At 36.8% G+C, this 13,164-nt stretch overlaps 1 protein-coding gene across 1 annotated transcript in view; it reads right to left on the minus strand.

Moving 5' to 3' along the window:
- Positions 1 to 8,657: 8,657 nt before the first annotated feature.
- Positions 8,658 to 13,164, minus strand: part of LOC103034830 (connector enhancer of kinase suppressor of ras 3) — a 67,787-nt gene continuing 63,280 nt past the window's right edge. The window contains exons 22-24 of the mRNA XM_049475197.1: positions 12,256 to 12,457; positions 10,855 to 11,036; positions 8,658 to 9,793 (exon numbers count right to left, since the gene is read on the minus strand). Coding sequence (XP_049331154.1) covers positions 9,569 to 9,793; positions 10,855 to 11,036; positions 12,256 to 12,457 — 609 coding nt within the window. The 3' untranslated portion in view covers positions 8,658 to 9,568. The remainder of the gene's footprint in view (positions 9,794 to 10,854; positions 11,037 to 12,255; positions 12,458 to 13,164) is intronic.

Raw genomic sequence — 13,164 nt, forward strand, 5'->3', positions numbered from 1 at the left:
TCCGCAGCACAAGGAGCTGTGAGCTGATGTACCGCAACAGAGTCGCTGCGCTTTCCTCCGAGTGCGCTGTGCTGCTACTCAGCAATGCTGTATCAGCAGCAGTTTGAAAAGAGGCGGAGTCTGACTTCACATGTATCGGAGGAGGCATGTGCTAGTCTTTACTCTCCTGGTGTTGGGGCATCACTAGTGATAAGGGTAGTCCTAATAAGTGGGTTGGGTAATGCCTTTAGTGACATTGAGCATCATATCATTTATATTATTTCTTTGTAATCAACTGCAATTTCCACTGAAATTGCATAATTTCTGACATCTATAAAGAGTAAATGTAAGTGGAATTACAGACAAAAAATAAATACACAACAAATATGAGATATACTTCTTTTAAATAGAGTTAAACGGGTGTAGAATAGTGGCACCTTAAGGCTTCAACTGGAGGCAAAACATCTCATGGTACAAAAAACACCAGAAGACGAGGAGTGTAGCAAAACTTCTAAGGCTGTGTGTTCACGTGCACTCCTCTCAGACTGCACACACAGGTTACTCCCCCAAAGTTTCCACAGCAATATGACTTTCTAAGAATAGCCGAAGAAGATTCCAGAATAAAGCTGTGTGTAAGACCTTAAGCTTAAAAATAACAGCATGGTACGATGAGAGGGCCTCCAGACTCTGGAGTGATACACTACAGCCAAGGAGGTTCACGTGCACATCTATCTTCTGCTATCTGTGTGTATACAATACTGCACTCGCAGGACACAAGTGAGGCCAGCAGGAATAATAATAACCTCTTCAGCACAGACTTGTGTTTGTCTTGTCTGTTGGGAGAGAGCGAGAGAAAGAGAGAATGCAGAGAGCACTCAGAAAATTATGGGTGTTTTGAGTGAGCCTGACTGTAGAGAAATTTATTAGGTAGAAATCCAGTTCATACAAGTCCTGTGCTGAACTTGCTGCTGCTCTGATAGTCTGGCATGTTTGCAGTGTATGTTACACAGGACTTAGTGCTGCTTTGGCTAAAAGCCACAGAGCTGAAGTCATCCGTGATCTTCATAAAGAGATTTATTCTGTCCGTCTGCTTTATGTTCATGTGACCCGGGCCATTACTTTCTGAGGAATTGAACTGAACTGAGTTACAGTAGATTGGGTTGAATTAGTCCAAAGGATGGTGGAATATATAAATATATAAATAGATATTTATCTATATAAATTAGCAAATGTATGGAAGGTTTGTTATTGTAAACAGAAACAGTCCATATAGTGATAATAGTGGTATTGTAAACAAATTATTTTGCACTTTAACTTTGTGGTAAAGGCTTTTTTTTTTTGTTAAATTACGCTATTTTTTTATATTACCTTATTGGTTGTTACATACTGTTTTCTACAGTTTATAACATTTTTTTTTACTGAATGTTATATTAAAAATTTATTTGTGTGGTTCCAGTAATGTATTCTTGTTATTAAACACATGGTTTAATTGTTGTCATATTGTCAATAACATAATTTGGTAAAAGACCCTGAAATACCGTAATACAAATTTGGGCTATATTGTTTACCTCTTTATGAAAGACCAGAGCTGCCAAAATTAAAATTTAATAAATCAGAGAAATTAGAAAGAAATTAAGTATTTAAAACTGCAAATATAATGATTGTTTCATTTAATAATTTTTAAACTGAATTTATACATTTATATATGAATTTATGTCCCATATAAAGTTTTTATTCTTTTTTGTTTGTTTGTTTCTGCTTTAATTAATTACCTATAATCACACATATACACATAGATACACTTAAAAAATAAATAAAATAACTATTGGGAGTGTGATGATTTACCAAAAAAGTGGCTGGAAATGTGCAATATATAAATATCTTTATTTATTTATTTTAGAACATGGTTTAATATCTGAAACCCAATCTTTGCCTCTCAGTGTTGTTATCTTGTGCTCTAAAGCCACAGGCCAGCACAATAACCCGAGGCTAACTCACTAGCCACAATGTCATGCTAATAATAATTCAACATCTTCTGTTTTCATATCCCTAACAAATGTGTTAATATAAAGTAACTGGTGACACACACACTCAGGCTTTCTTCTGTTTTCAGCGCATTTAGCTCTCTTGCCTTCTATCTGACCTCTACTATGTGAAACAGTCGTATGTTAGCCTGTGACTAGCGTCCCCGGTGTAAACAGAGGCTGTTGTTCTGAGCCCTGAGGACACAGCTAAGCTAATTCCAGCTCCATAACCCAGGATGTTCTGAACTGGGGAGCAAGAAGTTCATCCAGTGCTTCAGGTGAAGAGTTATATGGGGAAAGGAGGTCTCATAAGCTCAGGTGAGAAAACCCTCAGTGGAACAAGCCTAATGTAGCAAAGTGGTTGTAAACCTGTTCTTTCTCCCAACCCTGGAACCTCATGTACTGCACAGTGTTGTGTGGCATAAAATAAAGTTACACTTTCTTTCTGTTTAGGAAAATCTAAAGCTAATCTACAGAACATGATGGACATGATGGAACTTAAGCAAAGTTGTCCATCAACTTAAAAGGCAGGTCAGTGTGGCTAAAACTAAAAATATAAATGGATGAATTAAATGGTATTTTTAGAATAAGATTTTGTTTTTAAACCGTGTCATTGTTGACCATTTGTCTTGCAGCATCAAATACAATTTATTCTGTTGTGTTGCCACTTACAGGGCATCATATCACATTTTATCCACTGCTGGGGCATTGCCTCATTCGATGGAACACCTAAATGGGCACTTTTTTATTTTATTTTATTTTATTTTTTTTTTACTGTAAATAGTGTTTTTTCCCTATAAATAACAAACATTCCAAGTTACAAAAATATATTTTTGGGGGAGGTACCTCCGGACCTATATATTTTTTATTACAAATTGTACAGCAGGCATGACTTTTTATTGTTTTTTTTTACTTTTAGAGTATTTAGAGGTGAAATAAGTTTTGATGGGAGCCATGATACCTTGAGGGAAAACACACTGCCCACCCACACTCAAAGACTGATTGAAACTCTGTTTCTCATTCTAGATTCCAGGAGGTTTTATCTGACTTGCAGCTATCAGAGAGCCGTTGTTAATATGTGGTAGGGCATTTGCAACTTCCGGGAGACTTGGAAAGTCTGAAATAAAGAATGCTGCACTGCCCTGCTAGATATATGTGCGGGGTCTCCTACCTTAAATGTGGAAGTGATTTTTGCCGGAGTAGCTTGTCTGTTCTCATGGAAAATTCAAGCCAGATGCCACTGGTTACAAACTTTTCAACCACTGCACGGTCCACTGTGGGTGGTAATGCCTTTTATGACGTATGACATTGAAAAAGAATATGTCTCATCCCTCTGGCATCCACTATCAGCCCTTACTCAAAGGTCACTCAAACATAAAGTAGGCGGACAGGAGAGATTTCTTTAGGAAGATCACGAATGACTTCAGCTTTGTGGCTTTTAGCCAAAGCAGCACTAAGACCTGTGTAAAATACACTGCAAACATGCCAGACTATCAGAGCATTTATAGAATAAAGGGCAACCTTTGGGACACTGTCTAGTAGAGTTGGCGTAGAGACATACTACTGGGTTTCAATGACATGGTTCCACTGTTGGGCCCTTAAGCAACAGCCCCAACCTTCACTACTCTCTTGGCACCGCAGCACTAATAGGTTAAAAGCAGAGATCAGTTTCCCTCTGTGTTCCATCTTCCATCCATGTGTCTTCATTCTTGATTTAGAGGTCACGTTATAATTATTATATAATTATTATAATAAAGAGGCCCCCTAGTGGGGCACTTTATAACTTTTTCCTTACAAGAAGGGCAGCCAAAAGGACACTTTGCCTCTTTTTTGGCACTCTAGAGGGAACTTTAACAAAAGCATGCATGTAAACAGTACAGATAATTCTTGGACTCCTAATGAAATACACTGACAAACCAAATGTTTTAAGACAGGAACTAGAATAATTAACTATGACTTTTGATATGTCCTATGGATGCTAAAGAACCCTCCTCTGACCTGTGAGATATATGTGGATAATTCTAGCCAGATGTCACTGGTCACAATTTTTACCACCCTCTACACCAGGGATGGGCAACTGGCGGCCCGGGGGCCGCACACGGCCCTCGTCATCACTCAGTGCGGCCCGCGAATAGATCAAAAATAATTTCATAATTTCATAATAAAAAAAAAAAACAAAAAAAAACGTAATTCTACTTTTGACCGCTAGAGGGCGCTGCCAAACAACCACGAAAATTGACATTGACATCCAGTCCATTGTGAGCCAGCAGGCCAAACCACAGCTCTCTCATTAGCTTCAATAAATGTTGGGCCTCTGTGGTCTAGTTTTCTGCTATTATTGAATGAGCTATTTGCAATCAGTTTTTAAATCTATCCCTTACATTTTAAGACAGGTTTACAAAAAATCTAAAATAACCACAAGTGAACCACTTAGACACTACAATCAGATTATAAGAATCTGAAATCTTGTGGACATTCCTACATATGTCATTCTTTTAATACAGCCAAATTAAAAATCCTTTTCTTTTTAAAAAAAAATAAGATTTCATGTCTTTTTTGTAATAAATGCACTCTTTTATATGATATATTTTTTATTTATTTAATGGATTTAAAATTGAACAAAGGGTGCACAAATTCTGCAAAATGACTGTTGGTGACCTAAACATAGTATCATGAGCTTTTACTAAAAGGACATGGACCAGATATGTTTCATCAGTAAAAATTTGTCCTTAGGGGCCTACACAATAATTTTTAATTAATACTTCTTCCTTTTGATCACTCCACCCCTGATCAGTTCAGTTAATTTCGGTCCTCTCCACATTTCTAGTTCTAGAGTCACAAGCTGTAAATTTGTTTATTTTAAAAGGTTTAATCTGTGTGTTTTATTTCAGAGACGAGTATTTTTAAGCAGCTATCAGAAAAATCTCATCACAGTTTACATGATTAGCCTACCGTTCCCTTTCTTTTAGAAAAATCGCTGTATATCCAGATATGTTTTAACATCAGCAGCTCCGACTAGCTGCCTGTGGCTTCCCCACACTGACCCTCCTTTGCAAGCTGATTGGCTGTTTCTACTGAAAGGCGGGACTTTCTCCTTGAACCGGCTCCACGATTGGTTAAGAGACAGAGCGGTCAGTGCCATGTCTCCTCAATAATATATATATTTTTATTTTAATATAATACGGGAAATTTACGGGAAAATACTAATACGGGAGGACGGCGGGAAAGAGGAGTAAAATACGGTAGTTTCACGGCCAAAACGGGAGACTTGACAGGTATGCTTTTAATGTTTATTCAAACTGTTATACCCTACTGCAGATGGTCCCAGGCCTGGGAATATGAACCAGTTACATTTTAGCTCAAAAGTAAAGTGTGCAGGACATTAGCCCATTAAATCTTAGGTATATAACTACTATTAAAGCCCTGTACCGACGAGATTGGTTTCTCAGGGGGACGTCTGTGAAAAATATTTCACACTTCTTCTCAGTGATAAAACTCTTGCATCCAGACTGCAATTGAAAAATCAGGAGGACCGCTGAGTTTTTTGGCTTTCTCAGTCACATGACATCAAGTTCAGTAGCTCCTCCATTTCCACTGGCTGTTGTGTTTATGTAGATCAGGGATGGGCAACTGGCGGCCCGGGGGCCGCACACGGCCCTCGTCATGACTCAGTGCGGCCCGCGAATAGATCAAAAATAATTTCATAATTTCATAATTAAAAAAAAAAACAAAAAAAACGTAATTCTACTTTTGACCGCTAGAGGGCGCTGCCAAACAACCACGAAAATTGACATTGACATCCAGTCCATTGTGAGCCAGCAGGCCAAACCACAGCTCTCTCATTAGCTTCAATAAATGTTGGGCCTCTGTGGTCTAGTTTTCTGCTATTATTGAATGAGCTATTTGCAATCAGTTTTTAAATCTTTTTTGTTCTTTGTTATAAATGAGTTCAAATGCCTTTTGCACTTTTATAAGCAAATGTTTTGTCCTTGTTGCTTATGAAGGACTTGTTATAATGAACTTATTTTACACAGAGGAACTACTGTATTTGCAATCAGTTTTTTAAGCAAACTTTTTGTTCTTTGATATGAAGGACTTCCTTTTTGCACTTTTTTTAAGCAAACGGTTTGTCTTTTGCCATATTAAAATGCATTAATATGCAGAAAATAGTTGTTGATAAATGTTGGTGCTGTAAACATACAGATATAAATTCATATAAAATTTGTTCTTATTGAAAATCATTTGTAGCGTTTTTCATATTCAATTATTTGAAGTGCGAGGTCATGTGGCCCTCCAATGGTCATGCTGAAAAAAATGTGGCCCTCTCCATCATGGAAGTTGCCCATCCCTGATGTAGATCTCAGTGGAAGTGTAATTACGGTGCGTGGCAGTGGAAAAATAGATATTTTATTAAATGCGAGGCGACGGAACTCCGGACAGGACTAAAATTACGAGAGGACCCATTTTTTGTGAAAAACTCTAGGTGTTATTTTCTCAGAGGACATCGAAGAAAAACACATGGTGATTCTGGACGGGAATAATATCACAGAGGAAATGACCCCAGGACCCCCTGAGGAACTAATTCCATCCTGATAGGGCTTAAATTAATAATCCTAATGCCCATTATAACTTTTACTATTGTAAGTTGTTTTGATATCCATTTGACCACATTTTAGTCTCACATGGTTCTATTTTTGGGCCATTGAAACTGTGGTGAAGACCTGACTGTACATACTGTAGATACAGGGTTAAAGGAGTTAAACACGCTCTCTATACCAGGTAAAATGTTCTTAATATTACAAAGCCTTTGGGAAACAGGTCCCAGTTCATCCCCCAGCAGACAGCACAGTGCCATCTAGTGCACAGACTACTGCAATTCTCATTTAAATCAGTTTCAGCAGCATCACCCAGGCTTAGCACTCCTCTAGCTGCCACACAAAAGGCAGCAACAGATGGCTGATTATGATCTGCATGCTGGAGCCACGTTCCTCCGCTTGCCATTGATGAATCTTTTTGGGGTATTCATATGTAATCTTTTTCCATTCATTCTTCTTTAGTTCACACAGGCTGGCAGATGGCTGCCAGTGGACTGATGTTCTTACTGGCTTTGTGTAATGGTCTGAAAAAGCCTGTGTCCACTTTTCTGCTCTTTTGGAATGCAGCTTAAGAGAGAGCTTTAGAGAAAGACTTGTGTGAAGGCTTGTTAAAACCATGAAAATAAGCACAAAAAGCACTATTGCTCAAGCAAGAGTCATTATTATCATTACATAACTGTAAATACTTAGAATTACTTTACACAGGCTACCTGGGATTCATAAAAATGCAGCATTCAACAAATTGTGGCCTAACAGAAATTCAACCAATTTAGTAACACTTCAACAGTTGGCATGCAAACAGGTATTCATTGTGAGGTTTGGTGTGAACTGGTTCATTATAGACAAAGTTTCAACTCACATCTTTATAGTAGTTCTGACAGGAACCAGGAATATTTAAATTACTATTGTTAAACAATTATTGTTTAAGAGTTTGACACATATTGCTGAAGTTAAATTAAGCCATCAAATAATGCAATCATTCCTTTATCTTTCTATAATAATTAAGCTAAAATTGTGCACCACGTTGTCCAATATGTAACTAGAGTTTTCTCAGTGAAGACCAAAAGTGAAGCCAGACCAAGGGTGGCTCAGACTAACTTGACTGACCTGGATACACAGTTCGTCTATTAAGTGTAATGTTACCCTCTGAAAAGTCCAGTATATGTATGTTATAAAAAAAATAAGATTCCATCAAAGTACAGCATCAGAACTCAGACCAGTTTAACCCCTGAGTTGCTGCAAGTGAGTCAACACAACCCAGTAATAATCAAAAGAAGAAAGAATAATGCTATTCAGACTAGTAAACCTAGTAAGAAAGACAAAGTACAAACACTATCAAACATAAATTTCAGCATTGGAAGAGGGAAAACTAACAGTTGAAATTAGACACTGGAGATGGAAAGACATCTTTAGAGAAAAAACAAATAGATTGAAACTGAGTTGTTTTGTCACTGAAACATGTTGAAATGGGCAGAGCTACACAAATCATACTGTAATCAGCCAACAGGCACTAGAACTGTGTTGACTTCAGTTTTAAAAGATGTTGTGCTGTCCATGCTTATGTACAATTATTGACTGTAATCCATTTGAACTCATTTAGCTCTAGTTAATCATACGATTATAGATCATACATATTTGCCGTTGGTTGCAAGAACAGACACTTTTAACAAAGTTCACTGCAGGAAGTCTGATGTTAAAGTAAAACAGCCAGTGTAATCTAATTAATGTTAGTGCAGTTAGACTTTCTAAGCTCGTGGGTAAAATAAATTCTGGTTTGGTCAAAATACTGTTTAAAATATAATTTACAATGGTAAGAAAGTACAGAGCTCTGGTACTGTAATTTAATGGAAATGCAGATCACTTCATAATAAAACATATATACAGTACTTGCACTGTTGGATGGATAGAATCACCACCCCATTTTGCATACAGTTTAGTGAGAATGTTTGATATATTCCCAGACAGCAAAATTCTATAAATTTCTATACCATTTCTATAACATAAAACCTGCAAATGTGCACTTAAATTAAAACACACAGTATTAGGTTATAATATGATTTAATAATTGTCACCAGCACTAAGTATTTAATTTACAGAATGACACACATTTAAAAAAAACAAAAATATTTTACAAAACAAACAATCATCCATAGACATAGCAACATACTGAATATAATACATCAGGATATTATTTACAGTAGTAAACACACATTTATCTAAAACACTAAAAAACATTTTTATCTGCAAGTTATGCCTTAAAAGAAGAATTTAACTCTATCCCATTCATACCACACAACACTCCATCAGATGAGGAGGGTTCTTATAACCATGACTAACAACCAGTGAGAATTTGCTAGGCCTGGAGTTGGATATTAAAACATAAACCATGAAATGTCCATGTCTGAAACAAAGCTATACATCACCTTTTTTTTACCATGAGGCAGAATTACAGTAGAAGGTGTGTGAAGGTAACAGTGATAAAGTGTTTTTTTTACTGAAATGAACATTTAGTGATAGATAGCAAGTGTATCCCCTTATACGATTGGAGTGCAGAATGGTTTTCACAGTATTCACAAGTTAGAGTGATAAAAACATTCACTCACATGCTTCTGAATTGCAAAGTGTACCATATTTAAATATCTTTTGGACTAAAAAAGGACAAAAACATGTGATCTTACATTTTCCTGAACACCCAGAAACGAGTTATTGCAGCATTAACAGAATCTCAATACTGCCATCTGCCATCTGCCTCAGACCCACAACATTTCAAACTCTTAAAACCAAGCAGAGTTCATTTAATACTATAGTCTAAAATGACATACAAATTAAATTAACAGAGGATGCTGATGAATAGAGCCATGCTTCTTAAATTACATTAAAAAGTAACACTTAAAAAATCTAACCTGTAAGAAGGTCCAATACTGTATAATTTAAAACATTTAAATTAATAGACGATTCTTGCTACTGCACTCACAGGGTGGTCTCTGCGTAAATAGCTGGAGGGGAACATTGTGGAGGAGTTTGAAGGGGCTCAATAAGCTGAGGGGTTTGCAATGTTTCCTCCGCAGTTTGAACCTTGTGGCTGATCTCCTCCATCAAGAGCACATTAGCACTCCTCCACAGACGGTATTTACTGGCTTCCAAAGCAGAATCACCCAGAACCTGCTCTATAGCCAGAAGGTCTGCCTCTTTGGCCTGGAACACAACACACAGACAGATCAGAACAATACATGGCTTTACTTGTGGAAAAAAAAAAAACTAACAAAAAAGTATATAAAAATATATATAAAATAGTGATGAGTTTAAGTAAAAGCTTTTTTTTTTCTCTCAACATCAACCTAATCGCAATTCAAGCACCTGCCTCACTCTTCATTCATCCTAATTAAACACGCTGCTTTGTCTTACTGTGGCTTTACAGATAATATACAGGTCCAGAAACAATTAAGAGACCACTTTAAAATTATCAGTAATTTTTACATTTTAATTGGAATATGAAAATTGTTGTTTTATTGTATCAAACTTTGTCCAAAATTCCAAATGAAAAATATTGTTTAAAGCATTTCTTTGCAAAAATTATAAATAATCAAAATAACACAAAAGTGCTTTCAGAACTCAAAAAATGCAGAAAACTAGTTTTTATTCATTTATAAACAACAATACTAATTTTTAAATAAGAAAAAGTTCCGAAATATTTGGTGGAATAATCATGATTTTTACTCACAGCTTCGCATTTTCTTCTTCTTTCACATTGCTTTTGGGTGACATTATGCCACTCTTGGTGTAAAAATTTAAGCAGTTTAGCTTTCTTTGATGGCTTGTAACCATCCAGCTCCCTCTTGACTAGATTCCAAAGGTATCCAATAAGGTTTTAATAGTAAAATAAGAGAAATTGATCATTTTAAAGTGGTCTCTTAATTTTTTCCAGAGATCTATGTACAAAAGCTCTGAGCTGACTGACCATAAAAAATACGAACAGGGTGCCTCCCTGTTGCTAATCTCCACTATGGGTGGATAATGCCACACATGACACAATGGAACAGAATGTCCTAATCTATCAGGCACCCACTATTTCCCACTCAATTAAACTCTAATAATTCACTTCAGGTTGCCATGAGGAATTCTGGCCAGTGTTAAACCTCACTCACAATCATACAGGTGCTCCCAAGCCGTCCCCTGAGGTATGGTCATTTAAATGCTGCTATCCCTTGACTTTTGGCATTTGGGTGTAATGTCAGGGTCTTTTTTTTGAGTCCTACCTTTAAAGTGCTGTTGAGGGTCCTCACTAGGTGCAGTTTCTCGTTGATGGTGTCGTTTTTGCAGCGTCTGATAAAGGAGGACCTGTAGTCTCTCTTGGATAAAGGCTGAAGTGTTCCACATGGCGTAAGGCTGGCATGTTTGAGGTCAAAATACAGCATCTCCAACTCATCAGATGGAGGATCTGCAAGCAAGAATAGCACTAAAGTTCAACCATCTTTTTTTTTTTTTTTAAATCACATTTAAGCTTACGCTTGCTGACCAGAACACTGACAGCTTCCAAACTGCTTAAAAAGAAGTATGTAATGGAAGTAGGTTTATGTGTATGTTTACATACCTGGCAACTTAACCAATGACTGCAAATTACACAGATTTGCATAACGTCCTTACACTACTGAACTCAATGTCAAATTAGAGCCATTTTTATGTTTCAGACAAATGTACAGAACTATGACAACCAAGCAGCTAGACGTACACAGGAGCAGATAGATATGCTGGATTGTATGGCGCATGAGGGCTTAAAGTAAGTAATAAGAAATCGAGTTCTCCAACTTTCCATTTCTAGCACTTAAGATTTTGACCTTATGCTTGCACATGCAGGGGTTAAATAAGTGCAGCTTTTGGGATTGTAGGCTTGTTAAGATTATGAAATATTAAAGATTGCTTCATCAAATAATATCCTGATATCTTTATCATTTGTAGTACCTTAAACAAAATTGATGAAGTAGAACAAATCAGTTTATTTGTGCTATAATTTTACATACATAAGCCATATAGTGAAATGTGTAACATCTGACTGGGTTTGTTTGCTTTTTTGTATTTTATTACTGTAAAAGTGGTCGACTAATAAAAAATAGCCAATAAAAAATTGATAGGTGCAGCCCTAGAATAAAGTGAAAAGGGCATAATGTTTTGAAAGAACACTTAAATCCTTTCTTCTCTTTTTCTTATTGCAAGTAATGACTTGCTCCTGGCTTCCCTATATTTAACAAGTAAAATAAGAAGTGAAATTGTGCTTTGAGGCTTCCTAGAAGGACAAGATTTACACATGAGTTTCTATAAGTAAAACAAGCAGGCGGACTGAGATAGTAGAGAAATACTATAGGATCTCACTTGGGATATAACTTGGGTTATGCACATTTCTAATGCAGTTCTCACAAAAGCACGGTCCTGCAGACATCAACTAAATTATATTCTAGACTGAAATGAAAACCTGAATGCATTTGTATGATCACACCTTTATGTGAAGTGGATTCTATTCTGTGTGTAATGTGTGTATTTACTTTGTTAATTACAGTCTTTATATTTTAAAGCTGAGTGGGGGGGGGGGGGTCAAGGACAGCTGTTTGGTATACACTAAAACGAGCATCTTAGGCAGATAAAAGTGTACATTGGTCACTTACGTTCATCACTGTGGAAGTCCTGCAGGTGCCCAGGTCCACTTTCCTCGCTGATGGACACCTGAAGGGCGTGGGAGTCAGAACTGAGCTCCAGCCATGACTCTGTGTCTGAACTTGCACAATCTGTACTGTTACCAACGGGAGACACCAGGGGAATCATCACTGGACATGGAGAGGAACAGGAGCGTGGAGGAGGGAAACAGCCCTGTACAACAAACACACAAACAAGGTTTAAAAAGGCATTGGTCTGGAGATGGGAATTTTAAATGTACTAAAATTGGAAAGTTATATTAGACAATATTAAATGCTGGAGATATTTCCAACACTTCTGCACAATTAAATAATTAAAATAAACAGTTATTTAGAGTGGGTCTGGTGTAATCTGCTCCATTCTATTGTAACTTTAAGTCAGTGAAGTTCAGAAATCAATATTTGGTGGAAAAAAAACAGTTATTTATGCATCTTGGCATGTTCCCCTCCACCAGACTTACACACTGATTTTGGATACCTTAATGCCACCCCTGGTTTAAAAATTTAAGCAGTTCAGCTTGGTTTGATAGCTTGTAATCATCGATCTTCCTCTTGATTATATTTTAATTTTCCAATTTGGTAAAACACAAAAAAATCTTTTTAAATTTAAAAAAAAAATTAAGTGGTCTCATTTATTTCCAGAGCTGTATATTTCTTTTTGAATGAGAAAAAAACACACACACACACACACACACACACACACACACACACACACACACACACACACACACACACACACACACACAGTGTGATATTTGTATAGAAAGCCAACTCAAAGACTAAAACTAAAATCAGCTACCAAAACTGAGATAAGAAGTAAGTGAAGCACAAAAAGTCTCACTCAGTCCCAGAATAACCACAAGAGTGCAAACTAAGCAAACT

The sequence above is a fragment of the Astyanax mexicanus genome, chromosome 1, assembly GCF_023375975.1.
Source record: "Astyanax mexicanus isolate ESR-SI-001 chromosome 1, AstMex3_surface, whole genome shotgun sequence".
NCBI classification, from domain to species: domain Eukaryota; kingdom Metazoa; phylum Chordata; class Actinopteri; order Characiformes; family Acestrorhamphidae; genus Astyanax; species Astyanax mexicanus.